At 46.2% G+C, this 22,140-nt stretch overlaps 1 protein-coding gene across 1 annotated transcript in view; it reads left to right on the forward strand.

Moving 5' to 3' along the window:
* The first annotated feature begins 1,108 nt into the window (after positions 1 to 1,108).
* The window catches only part of LOC148542096 (CD109 antigen-like), a 333,340-nt gene continuing 312,308 nt past the window's right edge, over positions 1,109 to 22,140 (forward strand). The window contains exons 1-2 of the mRNA XM_088470525.1: positions 1,109 to 1,179; positions 6,958 to 7,118. Coding sequence (XP_088326651.1) covers positions 1,109 to 1,179; positions 6,958 to 7,118 — 232 coding nt within the window. The remainder of the gene's footprint in view (positions 1,180 to 6,957; positions 7,119 to 22,140) is intronic.

The following is a 22,140-nucleotide window of genomic DNA, read 5'->3' on the forward strand; positions in this document are numbered from 1 at the left end:
CCTGCTGGTCGCACATCGCATCTCCAGATCTGCCGTGCAGTAGGGCAGATCTGACAATCTAGGAGGCGATGCACTGTAAAAAGTCTGACTGCAGGAGAGATCGTTTGAAGATTGGACACCAAATCATGTGCAAATCGTGTGGAGATTGTGTGCTGAGCTGCAGGGGAGAGTTTCAAGGGAAATCGTACACATCGGCTGAACGTGGGCAGATCGGTATGTGTGTGGGCACCTTATGGTGCGTACACTCTAGATGATATGCTCCCTGAGCGATATCATCTAGTGTGTCCTCGGCAAAGTGTGCTCAATGTCGTTCATGACATTGAGCACCCCAGCTGAACGACATCATTAACGATATCGTTCAGCGCCGGGCTCTCTCCCCCCTTCCCCAACATGCAGCAACCTGACGACATCGTTCATCGTTTTTGACGACATCGTTCATCGTTTTTGTGTTAAAAATGGACGGTAAAGTGTACAACTGAACGATAATGATATCGTTATCGTTCAGTTGTCCACTTTAACCGCCCAGTGTGTACGCACCTTTAGTATCTAGTGCATGTACTGTGTTGTCATGTGAGAATTATAGTGCTCCATGCCAAATACATACTGTAGTAATGTAACGTGTTCATAGCAGAGCCCAGTCCTCTGTATAACCCGAATATGCAGTGTAAGCGGATTCTCTGTCAGAGGCTTTGCGTACCCTGTCTCCATCTGACTCACTTGTGGCTAGGGCATATTTTCCACGTTATGATTAGCTTACTTCACGTCTAAACTCATCAGTCAGGGGTGTGGTACATACTTTGCTCTTCGCAGACTCTTCCCACACTCGCACATCTTCCTGACACTTCGCCCTATTTACCCATCAGAACGCAGGTAAGTAGTGTATTCATCATCAGAATACCTGATTCCGTACAGGAGGTGGGCAGAGAGAGCAGCCCCCGGCTCCCATGTGCAGTAAGAGAAGGGGCGGGAGTGTTGCTGGGCTGACTGCATGAATCACTATTAACACGAGTCATTTACTTGTTCCAAGGAAAACGTCTAGAGAATAAAGCCTGGGGGAAGTGCAAGAATATAAAACATCCTGTGGAGAACTTGAAGCTGACTGGCGAAGATGCTGCTGAACGGCCTGCTCATTTCCCTTTCTATTCTTTGTCTATCTCCGTCATTACAAGCTGCAGCAGGGTAGGAAACATTACATCTGTCTCATGTGGGCAATGTTACCTGCAGTAGGATATGTGAAGTAGCCATAATCTAGTACTCATGTAAACTTGTTTACAGTTCAAACAAGACAGACCTCATAGATGCACAAAGAAGCATATATCTGCTTAGCAGGCACAAATTAATTGCAGACCCTGTTAAGGTATAAACATAATGATTATTTGTTTTCTAACTGCTAAAAATAAATATAAGAAAGTACTGCAAAGTTATATTTTCTATAGAAGTGTATGTTATTGTAGCTGGTATGGAAAGACAGTCAGTGTACGGGTAATCAAGAGGTTATAGTAAAGTTAGTGTAATAAGAGGGCCTGATGTGTATACGTGCAATGCATGTGCAACTATACAATATCTAAGATTATCCTTGCAGTAATAGTAATGGTTACTGTCACAACCAGACTCACCTGGACGGGATGCAATCGGGAAACCGGCTGACGTGATCCTGACATCCGGCTTCCCGACTGCTTTATCCCGGCGTGGGTTAAATGACAGGCGTCTATATCTAGATGCCTGTCATTTTCCCGGCGCCGGGAGACAGGTGCCCGGCATCCCAATCGAAGGGATGCCGGGCGCCGCGGGCAGGGGAGGGTTAGGTTTAGAGCACCCAGGGGGGGGGGGCTTAGGGTTAAGCACTCCCCGGGAGGGTTAGGGTTAGGCTAGGGGGAGGGAGGGTTAGGGTTAGGCACCCCCGGTGGGGGACTTACGGTTAGGCACCCCCGAGGGAACTTAGGTTTAGAAAGCGGGGAAGGGGGTGGTTAGGGTTAGGCACTTACAGGGGGGATTAGGGTTAGGCACTTGGGGGGGAGGTTAGGGTTAGGCACCCCTAAGGAGGGTTAGGGGGGTTAGGTTAGTATTTACTTACCTGAGGACGATCAGGATTTCCAGCGCTGTCTGGCTGCCGCTGCCGGGATCTGTCCTTCTGTCGGCCTGCCGCTGCCGGGAATCGAACCAGTTCCCACCTGGACAGCCACAGGGCTGTGAAAGGGTTAATCTACAATAATAAAAAAACACAGCTGACCTGTTTAAAAGTGACCAACTCTCCCCTCAACTTAGGTCAAGAACTGACACTCTATAGAGATCTCAAGTTACTCCTGACTAATGCTGGGTACACCCCTGAACGAAATATATCGTTTGTTAGAGCGACGAACGATATATATTGATGGCAGCGCGTGTGTATATCCGATATGTCTGTGAATTACATCACAGACATCACAGCCGATGATGATATATGTAGCAGTTATAAAGTATCTTCTGGCTGTATGGCCAACCTGCCAATTGCACGGGTCGGGTCAGTCACAGCAGCCATTGAATATGATGTCACAAGTGGGCGGGAATATTCATATGTATCTGCTGGCCACACACACACCGGTGCGGTGTGTACCAATCTGTATACCACAGTGCAGTCACAAACTTATTTAATAAGAGCTATTGTAACCAACAAATTTCCTGCATATTCGTACCATCATAAAAACTGACTATCTCATATGCTAGTTCTTTAGGGCCTGTTTATCATTGCTTAAAGCAAATATTATTTTTCACCTACTTTTGAAGGCATTAAGTGATGAACCAATTCATTGTAAAGATAACGCAGGAGATATCACTGACTCTTCTGCTTACCTCCCACTCACGTTCCATTTCACCATCCCCATACATTAATATGGGGTCCTACATTCAGCAAATTCCAAAAACTTTCAGTTTTCGGAGTTTGACTACGGGAACCTACGCCATCTGCAGATGGCGTCAGTTCCTGGAACCACATTTCTTTCTAAGCGAAGGAGGTCCGGATTGCGAAGAAAGATCTGTATTAATGCTGCAAATAAAGATTTGCGATTAAAACCGCAAAGGACAGCTCTTCCAAGCGGGGGGGACACACTGGGAGGAATCCTATTGTTGAGAATAGTGCATCCGGCCCAAATGTTACAAAGTGTGATTTAGGGGTCTATTTACTAAGCAGTGTTAGGAGAAGTGAAAAGTGAAGAGTGAAAAGTGATAAGGTGCCAGCCAATCAGCTCCCAACTGTCATTTTTCAAACACAGCCTGTGAGATGGCAGTTAGGAGCTGATTGGCTGGCACCTTATCACTTTCCACTCTTCACTTTTCACTTCTCCTAACACTGCTTAGTAAATAGACCCCTTAATCTATATATATATATATATATATATATATATATATATATGTATATATATATATATATATATATATATATATATATAAAATCAAATGTCCTGACTGACTCACTGACAGACTGACTCATCAGTGCCCAGCCCAAACCCCTGGACCTAGAAACATGAAAGTCGAGGAGTATATTCCTTCCATGATGTAGGTGTCCACTAAGAAGGGATTTTTGAAAATTCGACTCCTAAGGGGGTGAAAAGGGCTAAAATGTTCCCTCCCTCTGTGCAATGTCCTAACTGACTGTCTCATCGTGGCTCTAGCACAGTTCAAGATTCAAACACCAACTGTCATCCCAAGTGCTGCCAAACATGACTGGCAGTTGGTGTGGCTCCCCTATTTGAATAGTGAGGGAAGGGAATGTGTCACTACAGAGGTGAGAGAGGAAAATGTGTTACTATAGAGGTAAGGGAATGGAATGTGTTACTACACAGGTGAGGGAGGGGAATGTGTTATTACACAGGTGAGTGAGGGAAATGTGTTACTATAGCAGTGAGCGAGTCTGATTGGTTGCTATGGGCAACATCTCCACTTCTAAAAACTCTAACTTTAGTGAATATACCCCTTATGGTCTACCCGGGTGAAAATGGGTACATCAGCTAGTATAATATAAGGTTGCAGTGTTTATTGAGAAAAATAGTGATTACAAATTGACTTATTGAATGTAAATGCAAAACAAATTCCTAAAATATGACAAAAATAAAACAGAAACACTTGTGTACAGTGGCGTATCTATAATGGTTGCAGTGTGTGCGGGGCACACGGGCCCCTGGGTCCAGGGGGCCCCCACACCGCACACCCTGCACCCATATTATTTTAAACTCACCTGTCCGTGGTCCCGCCACGGGTTTCAGCGCTGCTACGGCCGACACTCTAGTGCCTGGAGTCTACTAATGCTGCGGTGGCTGGCCAGCCGCGTCAGTCGGCTGCTGGCCACCGGGGAGAGAGGAGGGGGCCCCGCACGGAGAGTGCACACGGCCACTCCTCTCTTAAGAAGCCCCTGCTTGTGTAATATGCCATCTGGGGGAAAGCTAGAAGGTTCAGACAATTTCTCAGTAGTAGACTGATCCCTAAATAGTATCATCTATCACTATTTTTTCTTATCTTTTTTTGGCACCTAATGAATTTTAACCAATCCTCTTAATCATTCAATAAAAATGGATGAATTGCCTTTTGGTAAGGAATGTGTCTGAGTAAACAATCATGGTAACAAAAGTGACAAATGTGTCAGAAAGCAGGTCCCTGAAGCCTTTCTACTCAGTTCACCAAAATACATTAACACCTTCTTTGCTTTAACAGTGACTAAAGTAAGTTCTGTTTATTCGATTTTTTACATAAAAACATTAACATATTATTTTCATGATTATCCTGGTTAGGCTGTAATCATGACAATTACATTATTTAAATGGAATGTGTTAACTCTGTAAGCATGTTTTGATGTCAGGATGCTGGGACTTTATATCTCTTATTGCAAAACATTGCTGGTCACTGCTTGGGCATCACACACTGCAGACAATGATTTTTAAAGCCCTATGCAAGAGGTCCCGGCTTCCTTATCAGAAACTTAACCTTTTTTTCTACAAAATCAATAGCTTTTTCAGTAATTGATGTCTAAGTTCTAGTTTCCTCTTTTTTTCTGGTTAAAAATCATACTTCCTATACATACTATTCCATGATGTTCAATAGGACACAGTCATCAGAAATATGGAGTCCTTAGTCCATAGACAATCATTGATTGTGTCCATACTGATCACACTTTTCACTGACAGCTCCATTCACTAGAATATAGCTCTGAAAGCCACCCTACATGAAAGATGGGTTATTGTGAAGGCACAGACTGCAGTGCATAGACAGCAGGCCAATCAGTGAGGAACCAGCAGCCTTCTAGACCAGTCATCATTGACAACAATGACAACAACCCACTACCATACAAAAACAAACAAATGGTTCCCAACAGCCCCTAAGACCCATGAGGTCAATGGGGGCCACCTATGACTTGGACTTCCTCTGCTTCAGACACATAACCTACAACTTGTAATAGAGCAGCAGCATGTCTACATCCAGCATTTTGAATTATTGGCAAATGTCAGCATGCCAGACATTTTTAAACAGCTTATTGAACATTGTGGTACTGAGTGCTAGGGCAGACTCTGAAAACAAGCTGGGATAAAAAGACAAGTAACTTAGTAGATTATGATTATAATTTATTAGGTGAAAAATGCAGTTTTGGACCTATCATGTGTCTTCATTTGAGTAATTGCATCTGGATACCCAGATAGAAGAGATATCTTCATATGCTTTAGTTTGTCTGTTGATATGTTGTATTAAGTCTGTAACAAGAACCGCTACCACTAGCTATATTGATTTATTATATCATGGTAGGATACTAGCTTGGTGTCTTGGTTAGCCATGAAAATCAAGACTGAATAAACAAAAATGACTATAGTTTTGACAACATTAGTTCTCTCAAAGGATGTAGTGTTTCTGATTTTGTTGGCTACAGGTTCAGTGGCTAGTACAAAGATAAGAGGCTAGAAGGGACACCCTTACACCGTTCCATTTTCAATGAGGATGGATGGGAATTCATTGCTGTAAATGTTAGCTGAGGGTTCTCAAGAAAAGGATGGCTTTCAATATATTACCCATAACTCTAAATTGCTGGAGCTGACCTGAGTTGAGACTGTTTTTCTCACAGACAACTTTACGTGACCCATTTGTGTGTCACGTCAGAACTTTTCGTGTTGATGTCAGGAGGAAAAACAGCTAATGTCGACTATAAGGCAATATTATGAGAAAAAAAAAAAAAGACTATCTCCATAAATTTAAGATTGCTCCCATGCAAATCTGCTGCCGGCCACTAGATAAGAGATAAGGACCTAACCATTGTCTATGAGCGGTGGTAATGCAGTGTGGGAAGTTGAGTTATGCATATAAAGCCCAAGTATAAGCTGGGGCATTTGAGATAGGTTAGTTTTGTCAGTAGAGTGTGTCATGTTGGGGGGACTTGGGGTAGAGAAGAAAGAAAAAATTAGGTTCTATTAAAATTGGTGAAGGATTGGGAGGGAGACCTCCGTATTCAGCTGGACCCGAAGGATTGGCATAAGATCTTCCAAACTACAATGTTCTGCTCGGTCAGCTACTCAGTTGTGGACAATCAGAATAGGGCATTCAAAAATGTCTGTTTTACATTGAACTTATTTTTAGTAATAAACATATTCAATTTGTTCTTTGATATAGCTGACATATTTATTTATATTTTATTTTATTGATTATCATCTTATAAGGTTTCAGGTGTCCCACAGCGCTGTTGTTTTCCCTCTTTAATTTCTATTTTGGCTAGCAACCGTAACAGCAGTATGGAACAACTGTCACATTATATAATAGTATACATATATTGGGTGTTAATTTTTGTCAGCGCCGGTGGCTTTATATTCTTGTTATACTAGTTGGCACTAGCCCAGGTTACCTGCGGATGAATCCAGTAGGTGTAGGAATGGACTTGGGTAATATTTTTATACAAACAGCATATTGTTTTATACTAAACCACATTTGATACCTGTGTTACTTTTCTAGGTCCACGTTCCTGATTACGGCTCCCTTAGATATTCGCCCAGGATCAAATTTTATAATCGGAATTGATATTCTACCAGAAAGCCCACCTTTAGTGAAAATTGAAGCTGAAATCCAAAAGGATAATGTTACTCTACTTCAAGGGGAAGGAATGTTTCAAAACGGTGAGTGAAAAGTTTTATTATCAAAGCTGCAAACTGTGATGACGTGGGACCTTGTGGATATTTGATATCTTTCTTTTTACATAGTTGTGGTTCAATGAGGCAGTTTCTTCTTCTGGGGCAGATTGGCCATATACCTCGGCAACATTTTTCATGGTAGTCCATAGGCCCCAATTTTAAGTGAATGGATGGCATGGGCTTTCACTAAGATAGTGGGTGCTAGTCATTTATAAGTGAATGGGACTATTCATTTGGTGGGTGATGGTGGAGGCTATTCATTGAATGGCGGTGTGATGGTTGGGGTTACTTAATCTAATGGTGGGGTTAATTCATATTGAGGTCATAGTGGTACCTAATAAATTAAGGTGAGGTTGTGAGACTTTTTATGTAATGCTGAGGTGGTTTGAGGACTATAAGGACTTGAATAGTTTGCATTATTCTGCCAATAATATAGACCTGTAGATTCCAATAGCATGATAATTTAAAAGATTGCACTAATCATTGCAGAACCTGTATAGATAGAAGTAGCTTCCAATGATGTCGCAGTATAGACAGACAAGTAGTCCAGGTTGGAGCCAAGGATTGAAAATAAGAATCATTAGCCATTACCAAGTATTAAGAACTAGAGGAATTGTCAGTGTCATGCGTGGGTCACACACAAGCTGGTGGTGTACTACCATTCTTTATAGAGAGGACTGGTTGCTTGTTGCTGATATGTGTGAGGAACTTTGCTCTGCACAGAATCTTGAACACTAGATGCCTGATTCTGAGTTGCGCATACACTGCCGATGTTCACAGAGTTGAGCGATAGTTTGCTACTGCGCATGCATGAAAATACCTAAAAACCTATATGGTGCATGCGTTGCACTGTGTGTTCGCAGTTGTTGCAATTGGAATGTAAGGTATCAGAAATGTAGTGGAAAATTGCTGGGCAGTCATTGGCGGTGACTTGAAGATGGCTATGCAGACGCACGGAGATGGTCTATCTTATGAGCGTCCCACGCGCAGATGTTCGGACACTTCATATGTAGATGTGCTAAATCTGCTTGCTTCTGTTTAGCATGAGCAAAAAATGTTTGGAGAAGATTCTATTGGTGCATAACAATCACAGCATCAGGTTTGCGTACATCTCTGAATGAGGCCCTTTAACAGGTACAATCAGCTCTCCAGCATTCTCTCATCAGGGTGCACATCACTACCTCCCTGCAGTGTTTTTTGATATCAGGGACAGAGTTTAGTGTTACCACTGACAACTAAAATGACATTTTCTTCCTTCATTCTGACCAGCCAGATGCTCTCTCACCTTCAGTTTACTGGATTCCACACTGAAATGAAGTAGAAGTATCTGACGTCAGATCCTATTACATTCGTCCTGATTGATACTTTTGCCACACACAGCACCAATATTTATTGTATATGAGGGCACCTGGTAGGCATGAATTATGTATGTTTAATGACATGGTTGTAACACTTAGGTTGGCTGACCAGGATGTAGTTGACATCCCGGAGGTTGAGATGCCGGCGTTCAGAATATCGGCACCAGAATCCCGACAGCAGTCGGAATCCCTGCGCCAGGATCCCGACTGCCGGCATCCCGACTGTAAGTATTAGGGTTAGAGGGAGGGTTAGGTTTAGGGTTAGGTACTAGGGGGAGGGTTAGAGTTAGGCTACCTTAGAGTTAGGCTGCGGAGGGAAGGGTTAGCCTGCGGGAAAGGTGGGTTAGGGTAGAGGGAGGTGTTAGGGTTAGATAACTTACTGCTGGGTGTTGAGATTCTGACTGTCAGGATGCCGCTGTCTGTATTCTGACCACCCTCCCGACAGCCGGCATCCCGTACCCAACCCGACTGACCCTCCATTAGACAATTGTTGGTAATTAGAGGTGTTACTTTAAGTCCCAGTTGTGCTGTATTATACCTTTCATTGTATGTGGAGGTGGAACAGGGGTGCACACAGTATGGAATGTGGAGGGGGAACAGGGGTGCACACAGTATGGAATGTGGAGGGGGAACAGGGGTGCACACAGTATGGAATGTGGAGGGGGAACAGGGGTGCACACAGTATGGAATGCGGAGGGGGAACAGGGGAGCACACAGCAGGGGATGTGGAGGGGGAACAGGGGAGCACACAGCATGGAATGTGAAAGAGGGACGGGAGCAGACAGGGTGGGATATGGGGGAATGGGAGCACAAAATGTGGGATGTTGAGGGGCAACAGAGAAGCACTCTGTGTAGGATGCTTCTTTTAAGTGGCACCTATTTCTGGGGAAGGAGGGGGGACCCAGCTCAAATTTTACCTAGGGCACCAATTTGTTCAGGGATGGCCGTGAGTGGAAGGTTTCAGAAGCCATCCCTGCACTGCCTAGCACTGGTCACATTCCTCACATCACTAGTCACTCCACCTGCAGCAGCATGAAATAGTCACCTGCAATCAAATAAACACCTCCCCCATACTTGCAGACCCCCCAAAAGCTTATTTTGCTAGTTTTTAAGCTCTACCCCAACTTTGTTTTTTTTCGCCCCCTTTCTCTATGTCATTTTTTGGTGTGTTCTTCAATTATGTTTTATTTGTTTATCGCAGTTAACCTTTGGGGACCTGTCCCAAGGGTGCAGGGTGGTTTCCCCACCTTTGTACCCCAAAACCGCACTTCTGCACTTTTTTCTGCCTGGTTTCATAGGCGAATCTTTTTCGCCTATGCCAATGCATTGACTTTCCGTGTAGGCGAAAAGTCTTTGGAATTGAATACGGGGATAAGTTTTCGCCGAAAACTGCATCTCGCATCTAATTGAATATGCCCCATAGTTGTAATTGCAGATAAAAGTACTTCTTCCAAGTTTTAAAACAATGGCTTAGGTGATTACTTATTTAAGCACTTATTGTTTTTTTATTTTATTTGTGATTCATTAAGAGTCTCAGAGCAAAATTCATATGCGCATAGATTTCTGTCAAAATGCACACGTTTCTGCTACCATGGAGGTTTTTGCAGAAAAACAGAAGTGACTAATGAGATGAACTGGGTGGAGTGAGGGTATTTCTTGTAAAGCACAAAGTAAGCACATGGGACCTGATTCAGAGATTTACGCAATGCCAATATTATCGCAGATTGAGCGATTGTTTGCAAATGTGTATACGCGAAAGCCACACTGCACACGCGCAGCAATTGCATTGCAATTACTGATAGGAGCCACTCACAAAGTGAGTGACAAGAAGTCAGTGTTTGGGGATGGTAACAGGGGGTGCTTAGAAAACCGCAGGCGTGTCTGACCGTTTAAACATCTTTTCATGGGCGTGCATAATTTAGCCATTGCGATCTCTTTAGCAGCATGAGAGCTCTCTGCATGTCAGGAGAGACGCTGTGTTTGTGGCTGATCAGACTTCACTGACATGCTGCGTGATTGGCTGATGTGTGTTGATAATACTGATGTTTACACTGTTGCACGTCATTGGATTCGTAGCTGAAATCTTAGCTACGAATGCATTAGCATTAGGGGTGTGCACCGGCCACTTTTCGTGTTTTGTGTTTTGGTTTTGGATCTGGATCTTTCTTCGTGTTTTGGATCTGGATTGGTTTTGCCAAAACCACCCTTCCGTGTTTTGGGTTCTGGGTTTTGTGTTTTGGATCTGTATTTTTTTGAAAAAAAGCATAAAAACAGCTAAAATCACAGAATTTGTAGGTTTTTCTGCTCCTATGCTATTATTAACCTCAATAACCTTAATTTCCACTCATTTCCAGTCTATTCTGAACACCTCACACCTCACAATAGTGTTTTTATGTCCAAAAGGTTGCACCGAGGTAGCTGGATGACTATGCTAAGCGACACGAGTGGGCGGCACAAACACGTGACCCATCTAGGAGTGACACTGCAGTGGCAGGCAGGATGGCAGTTAGAAAAACTAGGCCCCAAACTGTACATAATGCAAAGAAAAAAAGAGGTGCAAGATGGAATTGTCCTTGGGCCCTCCCACCCACCCTTATGTTGTATAAACAGGACATGCACACTTTAACAAATCAATCATTTCAGCGCCAGGGTCTGCCACACAACTGTGGCTGAAATGATTGGTTCGTTTGGGCCCCCACAAAACAAGCTGGCAATTAATGTGTCCCTGCACAAACTGGCTCTACGGAGGCAAGATGTCATCCTCATCCTCCTCATCCACCGATTCCTCACCCTCTTCAGTGTGTACATCCTCATCCTCACAAAGTATTAACTCGTCCCCACTTGAATCCACCACCACAGGTCCCTCTGTACCTTCTGGAGGCTGGTCTCCCTGGAAGAGCTGATAATTCATTTTGATGAACATCATCTTCTCCACATTCTGTGGAAGCAACCTCCTACGCCTTTCGCTGACAAGGTTCCCGGCTGCACTAAACTCTCTTTCGGAGTACACACTGGAGGGGGGGCAACTCAGGTAAAATAGAGCCAGTTTGTACAGGGGCCTCCAAATTGCCTCTTTTTCCTGCCAGTACAGGTATGGACTGTCTGACATGCCTACTTGGATGCTGTCACCGATGTAATCCTCCACCATTCTGTCAATGGTGACAGTATCATATGCAGTGACAGTAGACATGTCAGAAATTGTTGCCAGGTCCTTCAGTCCGGACCAGATGTCCAAACTTGGTCCTGCCTGCCCTGCATCACCGCCAGCGGGTTGCTTAGGATACCTAAGTTTTTTCCTGGCAGCCCCAGTTGCGGGAGAAAATGAAGAAGGAGCCGTTGACGTGTCACGTTCCGCTTCAGCTGACAGTGTGTTCACCAGCAGGTCTTTGCACCTCTGCAGGCTTGTGTCGGCCGGAAAGAGAGACACCACATAGGCTTTAAACCTAGGATCGAGCACGGTGGCCAAAATGTAGTGGTCTGATTTCAACAGATTGACCACCCTGGAATCCTGGCAAAGCGAATGAAGGGCTTCATCCACAAGTCCCACATGCCGAGCGGAATCGCTCCGTCTTAGCTCCTCCTTCACTTTCTCCAGCTGCTTCTGCAAAAGCCTGATGAGGGGAATGACCTGACTCAAGCTGGCAGTGTCTGAACTGACTTCACGTGTGGCAAGTTCGAAGGGCTGAAGAACCTTGCACAACACGGAAATCATTCTCCACTGCGCTTGAGTCAGGTGCATACCCCCTCCTTTGCCTATGTCATAGGTGGATGTATAGGCTTGTATGGCCTTTTGCTGCTCCTCCATCCTCTGAAGCATATAGAGGGTTGAGTTCCACCGCGTCACAACCTCTTGCTTCAGGTGATGGCGGGGCAGGTTCAAGAGTGTTTGCTGGCGCTCCAGTCTTCGGCACGCAGTCGCTGAATGGCGAAAGTGGCCAGAAATTTTTCGGGCCACCCAAAGCGTCTCCTGCACGCCCCTGTCGCTTTTCAGAAAATTCTGCACCACCAAGTTTATTGTGTGAGCAAAACATGGGACGTGCTGGAATTTGCCCAGATGTAATGCCCGCACAATATTGGTGGCGTTGTCAGATATCACAAATCCCCAGGAGAGTCTAAGTGGGGTAAGCCACTGGGCGATGATTTCCCTCAGTTTCTCTAAGAGGTTGTCGGCGGTGTGCCTCTTACTGAAACCGGTGATACACAGCGTAGCCTGCCTTGTAACGAGCTGGCGTTTCTGAGATGCTGCTACTGGTGACGCTGCTGCTGTTGCTGCGTAAGGTGATACATCTACCCAGTGGGCTGTCACAGTCATATAGTCCTTAGTCTGCCCTGTTCCACTTGTCCACATGTCCGTGGTTAAGTGGACATTGTGTACAACGGCATTTTTCAGGACACTGAGGACACTTTTTCTGACGTTTCTGTACAGTCTCGGTATCGCCTGCCTAGTGAAGTGGAATCTAGACGGGATTTGGAACCGGGGACACACTACCTCCATCAATTGTCTAAATCCCACTGCACTAATGGCGGATACCGGACGCACGTCTAACACCAACATAGCAGTCAAGGCCTCAGTTATACGTTTTGCTTCAGGATGACTGCTGTCGTACTTCATCCTCCTCGCTAAGGACTGTTGGAGGGTCAATTGTTTAGTAAAAGTAGTGGTGTTCCTACTTCCTCTCTGGGATGATGAACGACTCCCAGCAGCAGCAGCAACAGCAGCAGCGGCAGCAGTAGGCGTAGCAATGCAGGATCCTCCGGAGGAATCCCGGATAGGAGAGTCAGTCATGCCAGTGATATGGCCTGCAGGACTACTTCCGATCCTGACTAAGGAGGAAATTGACGAGGAGGGAGTTGACGGTGTGGTTTGCAGGCGCTTGGATACAACAGGACAACGGGATTTAGGTGTCCCTGGACTGCTTACGGTCTGAGCCAAAGTTTCTGAACTTGACAGTAACTTTTTATGAACGCGCTGCAGGTGCCGTATAAGGGAGGATGTTCCTAGGTGGTTGACGTCCCTACCCCTACTTATTTCACCTTTACATATGGTACATATGGCAAGACAGTTGTTGTCCGGATTTGGATAGAAATATTGCCAGACCAAAGAGGTGGAATGTTTGGTCTTCTGCCCAGGCATGACCGTGATGGGCTTTTTCATCCCACGGACAACAACTGTCTCCCCCGGAGCCTGATTTAAACAAACCACATCACCATCAGAATCCTCCTCGCCAACTTCCTCCTCAGCGCCAGCTACACCAGTATCCTCATCCTGTTGTACTTCAACAGTGACATCTTCAATTTGCATATCAGCAAGTGGACTGTGGGTGCTCCTTTCAGCACTTGCAGGGGGCGTGCAAATGGTGGAAAGAGCCACCTCTTCCCGTCCAGTGCTGGGAAGGTCAGGCATCGCAACCACCACCACACTTGGACTCTCTTTGGGGATTTGTGATATCTTCTTAGAAAGCACAGTTCTTCGCTGTGCTTTTGCCAGCTTAACTCTTTTGATTTTTTTAGTGGGAGGAGTGCTTCCATCGTCATGTGAAGCTGAACCACTAGTCATGAACATACTAGGGATCGACCTTAGCCGTTCCTTGCCACTCCGTGTCGTAAATGGCATATTGGCAAGTTTACGTTTCTCTTCAGCTGATTTAAATGTCTTTTTCAAGGTCATTTTCCTGAACTTTGCCATTTGGGATTGTATGTGCCCTCTACTATGACATTGGGCATCGGCCTTGGCAGACGACGTTGATGGCATGTTATCGTCTATGTCATGACTAGTGGCAGCAGCTTCAGCACTAGGAGGAAGTGGTTCTTGATCTTTCTCTATTTTATTTTTATCGGAGAAAGTTTGGTCCTCCATTTATGTTATATCGATTTGATATATACGTGCGGCTAAACACAGAAAATAAATTTTTTTTTGGTTCGGACTGGAGTGTACTTTGTGGGTTACAGCACCCTTTAACGGTCAAGCCAGCCGGCCCTTTACTTATGACACAGGCGCACTCTTGGCACTACTTTGTTGATGCACGTGCGGCTACTGCGCACACAATTCACAAACACAGAAAATAATTTTTTTTTGGTTTGGACTGGAGTGTACTTTGGGGGTTACAGCACCCTTTAACGGTCAAGCCAGCCGGCCTTTTACTTATGACACAGGCGCACGCTTGGCACTACTTTGTTGATGCACGTGCGGCTACTGCGCACACAATTCACAAACACAGAAAATAATTTTTTTTTGGTTTGGACTGGAGTGTACTTTCGGGGGTTACAGCACCCTTTAACGGTCAAGCCAGCCGGCCCTTTACTTATGACACAGGCGCACTCTTGGCACTACTTTGTTGATGCACGTGCGGCTACTGCGCACACAATTCACAAACACAGAAAATAATTTTTTTTTAGGTTTGGACTGGAGTGTACTTTCGGGGGTTACAGCACCCTTAACGGTCAAGCCAGCCGGCCCTTTACTTATGACACAGGCGCACGCTTGGCACTACTTTGTTGATGCACGTGCGGCTACTGCGCACACAATTCACAAACACAGAAAATAATTTTTTTTTGGTTTGGACTGGAGTGTACTTTCGGGGGTTACAGCACCCTTTAACGGTCAAGCCAGCCGGCCCTTTACTTATGACACAGGCGCACGCTTGGCACTACTTTGTTGATGCACGTGCGGCTACTGCGCACACAATTCACAAACACAGAAAATAATTTTTTTTTAGGTTTGGACTGGAGTGTACTTTCGGGGGTTACAGCACCCTTAACGGTCAAGCCAGCCGGCCCTTTACTTATGACACAGGCGCACGCTTGGCACTACTTTGTTGATGCACGTGCGGCTACTGCGCACACAATTCACAAACACAGAAAATAATTTTTTTTTTGGTTTGGACTGGAGTGTACTTTCGGGGGTTACAGCACCCTTAACGGTCAAGCCAGCCGGCCCTTTACTTATGACACAGGCGCACGCTTGGCACTACTTTGTTGATGCACGTGCGGCTACTGCGCACACAATTCACAAACACAGAAAATAATTTTTTTTTTGGTTTGGACTGGAGTGTACTTTCGGGGGTTACAGCACCCTTAACGGTCAAGCCAGCCGGCCCTTTACTTATGACACAGGCGAACGCTTGACACTACTTTGTTGATGCACGTGCGGCTACTGCGCACACAATTCACAAACACAGAAAATAATTTTTTTTTGGTTTGGACTGGAGTGTACTTTCAGGGGTTACAGCACCCTTTAACGGTCAAGCCAGCCGGCCCTTTACTTATGACACAGGCGCACGCTTGGCACTACTTTGTTGATGCACGTGCGGCTACTGCGCACACAATTCACAAACACAGAAAATAATTTATTTTTGGTTTGGACTGGAGTGTACTTTCGGGGGTTACAGCACCCTTTAACGGTCAAGCCAGCCGGCCCTTTACTTATGACACAGGCGCACGCTTGGCACTACTTTGTTGATGCACGTGCGGCTACTGCGCACACAATTCACAAACACAGAAAATAATTTTTATTTTGGTTTGGACTGGAGTGTACTTTCGGGGGTTACAGCACCCTTAACGGTCAAGCCAGCCGGCCCTTTACTTATGACACAGGCGAACGCTTGACACTACTTTGTTGATGCACGTGCGGCTACTGCGCACACAATTCACAAACACAGAAAATAATTTTTTTTTGGTTTGGACTGGAGTGTACTTTCAGGGGTTACAGCACCCTTTAACGGTCAAGCCAGCCGGCCCTTTACTTATGACACAGGCGCACGCTTGGCACTACTTTGTTGATGCACGTGCGGCTACTGCGCACACAATTCACAAACACAGAAAATAATTTATTTTTGGTTTGGACTGGAGTGTACTTTCGGGGGTTACAGCACCCTTTAACGGTCAAGCCAGCCGGCCCTTTACTTATGACACAGGGGCACTCTTGGCACTACTTTGTTGATGCACGTGCGGCTACTGCGCACACAATTCACAAACACAGAAAATAATTTTTTTTTAGGTTTGGACTGGAGTGTACTTTCGGGGGTTACAGCACCCTTAACGGTCAAGCCAGCCGGCCCTTTACTTATGACACAGGCGAACGCTTGACACTACTTTGTTGATGCACGTGCGGCTACTGCGCACACAATTCACAAACACAGAAAATAATTTTTTTTTGGTTTGGACTGGAGTGTACTTTCAGGGGTTACAGCACCCTTTAACGGTCAAGCCAGCCGGCCCTTTACTTATGACACAGGCGCACGCTTGGCACTACTTTGTTGATGCACGTGCGGCTACTGCGCACACAATTCACAAACACAGAAAATATATTATTTTTTTAGCACTTGGGGGGAGCACCCCTGATGGACAGAGCACCCCCTGGACAACACTACAGCACCCCTTTAGGACTGGGACACTGCACAGGACTTTGGAACTGACTGCACAACACAGTCCAGCCAGCCCCTATGGACTTTGAAGTAGTGGACACAGCCCCTATTAACAACAGCAGCACAGCACAACACAGCCAGCCCCTATGGACTTTGAAGTAGTGGACAACAGCAGCACTACACTACACTACACTACACAGCACTAACTCCCACCCTCCCTCTTCACTGTCCACAGCCGAGTGAGAAAATGGCGCCGACGCGGGTACCTTATATAGGATCCAAAACCCGCGAGACTCGGAAGGCGGGATGATGACGTTTTGCCTCGATGTCAGATCCGAGTCAGGCGGGAAAAGTCGAGCCTGACTCGGATCGGACTCGGATCGGGGGGGCTCGGGGGGGTTCGGATTTCAGAAATCCGAACCCGCTCACCCCTAATTAGCATACATCTATGAATCAGGCCCATGTTCCACCTGGCTTTGTGGTGCAGAGAGAGACATGATTTACATTTATTTAGCCAGACAGTTAAATAAATGAAAGTGATGCAGACAGTGCACTTTTAGGTCGTTTCTGGCATGGCCATGTCCTCTTCTCAAAACAACTGTATTTTAAGATCTGCTCTTGTCCTATACTATTAATGCAATATGGACCTCATTCAGAGTCTCTCGCAGGCGGCCGCTCGCTCGTACACGGCCGATGTTAACAGACCACGCATGCATGCACTTCGTTGTGCGCATGTGCATACGAGTCCTTGCGTTCACAAAATCCATCGCGCGTACGGCTTGCGAGCAGGAAGTGACTCCCGATAGTTGATTGACAGGAAAGGCCGTTTGTGGGTGGTAACAGGGGAAGGTGCTTGTGAACGGGGGAATGGTTGTGCGAATGCAGGCGTGTCAGGCCACCAAAACGCCGTTTAAAGGGCATGCATAATTTACAAAGTAGTGTCATGGTACACGTCACCTGAATGTATTTCAGCCAGCACTGACCGCAGTGCTTGCGGCAGGCTAAGGCAACCCCAAGGGCTGCGAGCAGCTCCGATGGCTCTCGATGGTCCCGATTAATCCTTAATTTCCCAGAGATGACATCTATTGCGAGTGGCAAGGGGGCATCTTTAGACACTTGCGAGCACACTTTGCCGTAGCTCACTAAAACGTAGTGGGCGTCCTAACGAGACGCAGTACGAGCACTTCATTACAACATCCGGCCCCTTTTTGCCAGCAAGCGATCGCATCTTGCGAGAGACTCTGAATGAGGTCCATAGTGTATTTTGCTCCTTCAAATTGCACTTTTACAAAGTGCTTTTCTACAGATGTGTTCTCATACACCTATCTCTTTTGCACCATATGGCGTGAGACGCCAGGACTGATTCCCATTTTCCGCAGTTTTGCTACTTTTTCTTCAACTTTTGCAACTTAGGGCCTGATTCAGAGATGATTGGTAATGCAGCCGCAGCCGCTCTCGCAATAGCAGTTATGGGAATATACAAATGCTAATCTCAGCTTTCCCTTTGTGCTCCACTGAGCGATGGAGTGTACAAGCACTGAGACGCCAAATTCCAGGCTGCTTGGTCCATGCAATTGCGATGGAGATTGTGAACAATTCAACATTGACACAACTTTGGTCGCATCATCGGCATTTGCGGTAACATAGGGTCTATTATAGCTACTCTTCTCTAATAGAACAAAACATGGCCTCTAAAACTGTAGATTTATGAATGGGAATGCAGTAGCATTCCCAGACACTCCTGTGACACTCCTCTAACACGTCCCTTTTTGCCATCACGTTAGGTCACCTCCCAGTCTCCACCCCGAAACGCCCAGGAATCGCAAACATCTTTTCAAGTGCTAGCGATAATGCAATTCTGGACGGCATCACATTGTTTTGTGCATGCGCAACAAGGGTTTTCTTTACTTTTCATGCATGAGCAGTAGCACAACATCGTTCAACTGCGTAAGCGTCCATCTCTGATTCAGGCCCTTAGTTCGCAAATAGTATACTAGATACTTAGAATCATGTTTATTGTCGCAAAAGAGTTTTTAAAAAGTTGCAGATGAAACATAATGCATGGTGCAGGTCACTAGTATGAGACCTATCTTTTGTCATCTTACACAGACTGCATACTTTTTCCTCAATTTGCTACTTTTTCCCTCAATTTTGCATCTTAAGCTGGGTTGACACGTACGATGTAGGTAACGATGCAATCTCGTTAACGATTTCCCTTCAACTCCTGAACACTCCCAGACAAACGATATTGTGCATACACTTGGAACGATTGTACAAATGACCAAAAGATATAGGCCCTCATTCAGAGCCGTACGCTCTGAGCAGAGCGCACGCTCTGAATGAGGGCCGCCCTCCATAAAAATGGAGCGTCCTCCTGGATGCTAGTATAGCTGTGGGTTACCACCCACAGCCTATACGAGCGTGCAGTTTGATGGTCGCGATGGTCTTGACCATCGCGACCATCGAAACTGCGAGCCGGAGCCTGCGGTTGAGGTTTTCAACCGCAAGCCCCAGAGTGATTTTGGCTCTATCAGAGCCAAAATCACTCCCACTGACATCACTAGTGATGTCAGTGGGCCGGCTTCTGACGGGAGGCGTTCCCGTGGGAACGCCCCCGTCAGGGAGGCACGCCCCCGGCACGCCCACCAAAGGGGGCGTGCTGTCAATCAACATCGACAGCACGCCCCCTTTGATCAGACACAACGAGCAAAGGACTTTCCTTCGCTCGTCGCGTCTGGCGCATGCGCACGACGGAGCTCCCTCCGTCGTGCGCATGCTCAGTGCAGACCATCGACCTACTTGCGAGCGGACAGCCGCTTGCGAGTGGGTCTGAATCAGGGCCATAGATGGGTCGTTAACAACTGCAAATCTTTAATGATATATCGTTTGGCAGCAAACAACCTCACGGTGCATCTTCTGTCTCCCTGTCGCTGGCAAAAAATGGTGGAGGGGAGTGGCCAGGAAAGTGACTACAAATCCTTCATCGTCCATGAAATCGTTCATCGTGCATACACACGGAACGATGTGTGCCAAATCGTGAAGACTTGTCGAGATCTTTCTGCATGTTGAAGAGATCACCGACCACGACCAACAACCAGTGGGAACACACATTGCATTGTTATCATGCCCATACACGGACAGTTTTTTAATGATTTGTCATTCCAATCGGTCGAAAACGGCAATATTGTTTAATAATCGTACGTTTGTGGGGGCCTTTAGTTCACATATGCAGTAGAGTACTGGGTACTTAGAATTAGTTTATTTTTGTACAAAAAGAAAAGAAAGAAAGAAATAGGTATAAAGTCGTAGATTAAGCATTGCTATGCATGGTGCGAGTCACTCATATCGGACCAGTCATTTGCCTGTTTAACCTGTATTGTGTACTTTTTTCTTCAGTGTGCTATTTTTTTCTTAATTTTGCCTCTTAGAGCCTGATTTGGGAATCTGCGCAGGTTCTTGACCTGTACTGTTCTGGTGCAATACAGGCAGAGGCGTTACTAGGGTTGGTGTCACCCGGTGCTAGAACTCATGGTGACACCCCCCCCCCCCTTTCCACCTAAAAAAATAAAAATCTATATATCAGAAAATAAACGCACCCAAGCCTGGCTCAAATTTTCATTGGGTGCTGTAGTCACATAAGGATTCAATAGACATAGATATCACACAAAAATGTAAGATAGAGACCAGCACACCACCATAAGTTGCAAGAAATATATATTTAAATGTCCATAATAAAGTGTATTAGCATATTTAGCAGCAAATGTATACAGAACTTATTAGTAAATAGGCATGTTACTTATCGATTATAACAAAGCAGCCATATAAGTCAAAACAGCCATTTGCTACTTTGACTGATATGGCCGCTTTGTTATACTCGATAAGTAACACACCTATTTCCTAATAAGTTCTGTATACATTTGCTGATAAATATGTTAATGCACTTTATTACGGACATTTAATAATAATTAAATTATACTGTAAACACCACCAAAGCAAGAGATGCATTATATCCCCTTATAGCCAATCACATAAATCACATGTAATACAACGTGCTATCAATAGTTCATATTATCATATGGTATAAAACCACGGTTTCCCCAGACAGCCTGCCCCCCTTCTGTATCCAGCCAACCCCCACTTCTGTGTCCCCAGACAGCCTGCTTCCCTTCTGTGTCCCCAGCCAGCACCCCCTTCTGTGTCCCCAGCCAGCATGCCCCCCTTCTGTGTCCCCAGACAGTCTGCCCCCCGTCTGTGTCCCCAGAAAGCATGCCCCCTTTCTGTGTCCCCAGAAAGCATGCCCCCCTTCTGTGTCCCCAGAAAGCATGCCCCCCTTCTGTGTCCCCAGAAAGCATGCCCCCTTCACAGCCTGCCCCCTCTTCAGTGTCCCCAGAAAGCATGTTCCTCTTCTGTGTCCCCAGACAGCACGCCCCCCTTCTTTGTCCCCAGATAGCATGCCCCCCTTCTTTGTCCCCAAACAGCGTGCTCCCCCCCTCTATGTCCCCTGACAGCATGCATGCCTCCCTTCTTTGTCCCCAAACAGCATGCTCCCCCCTCTGTGTCCCCTGACAGCATGCATGCCTCCCTTCTTTGTCCCCAAACAGCATGCTCCCCCCTCTGTGTCCCCTGACAGCATGCATGCCTCCCTTCTTTGTCCCCAAACAGCATGCTCCCCCCACTGTGTCCCCTGACAGCATGCATGCCTCCCTTCTTTGTCCCCAAACAGCATGCACCCCCCTCTGTGTCCCCTGACAGCATGCATGCCTCCCTTCTTTGTCCCCAAACAGCATGCACCCCCCTCTGTGTCCCCTGACAGCATGCATGCCTCCCTTCTTTGTCCCCAGACAGCATGCTCCCCACCTCTGTGTCCCCTGACAGCATGCATGCCTCCCTTCTTTGTCCTCAGACAGCATGCTCCCCCCTCTGTGTCCCCTGACAGTATGCCCCCCTTCATTGTCCCCTGACAGCATGCTCCCCCCATCTGTGTCCCCTGATAGCATGCATGCCCCCCTTCTTTGTCCCCAGACAGCATGCTCCCCCTCTGTGTCCCCTGACTGCATGCCCCCTTTCATTGTCCCCAGACAGCATGCGCCCCCCCTCTGTGTCCCCTGACAGCCTGTCTCCCTTCTGTGTCCAGCCAGCCAGGCCCCACCTCTTTGCCCCCTGCCAGCCAGCCAGCCTGCCTTTCTGTTTACAGCCCAGCCCTCTCATACTTACCTTCTGGTTACGGCTCCTCTTATTCAGCCTTCTAGCAGCAGCGGCGAGTGGGTGAATGGACGACTGGCAGCG

This window comes from Taudactylus pleione, unplaced genomic scaffold, assembly GCF_031769625.1.
Source record: "Taudactylus pleione unplaced genomic scaffold, aTauple2 ptg000015l, whole genome shotgun sequence".
Lineage (NCBI taxonomy): Eukaryota > Metazoa > Chordata > Amphibia > Anura > Myobatrachidae > Taudactylus > Taudactylus pleione.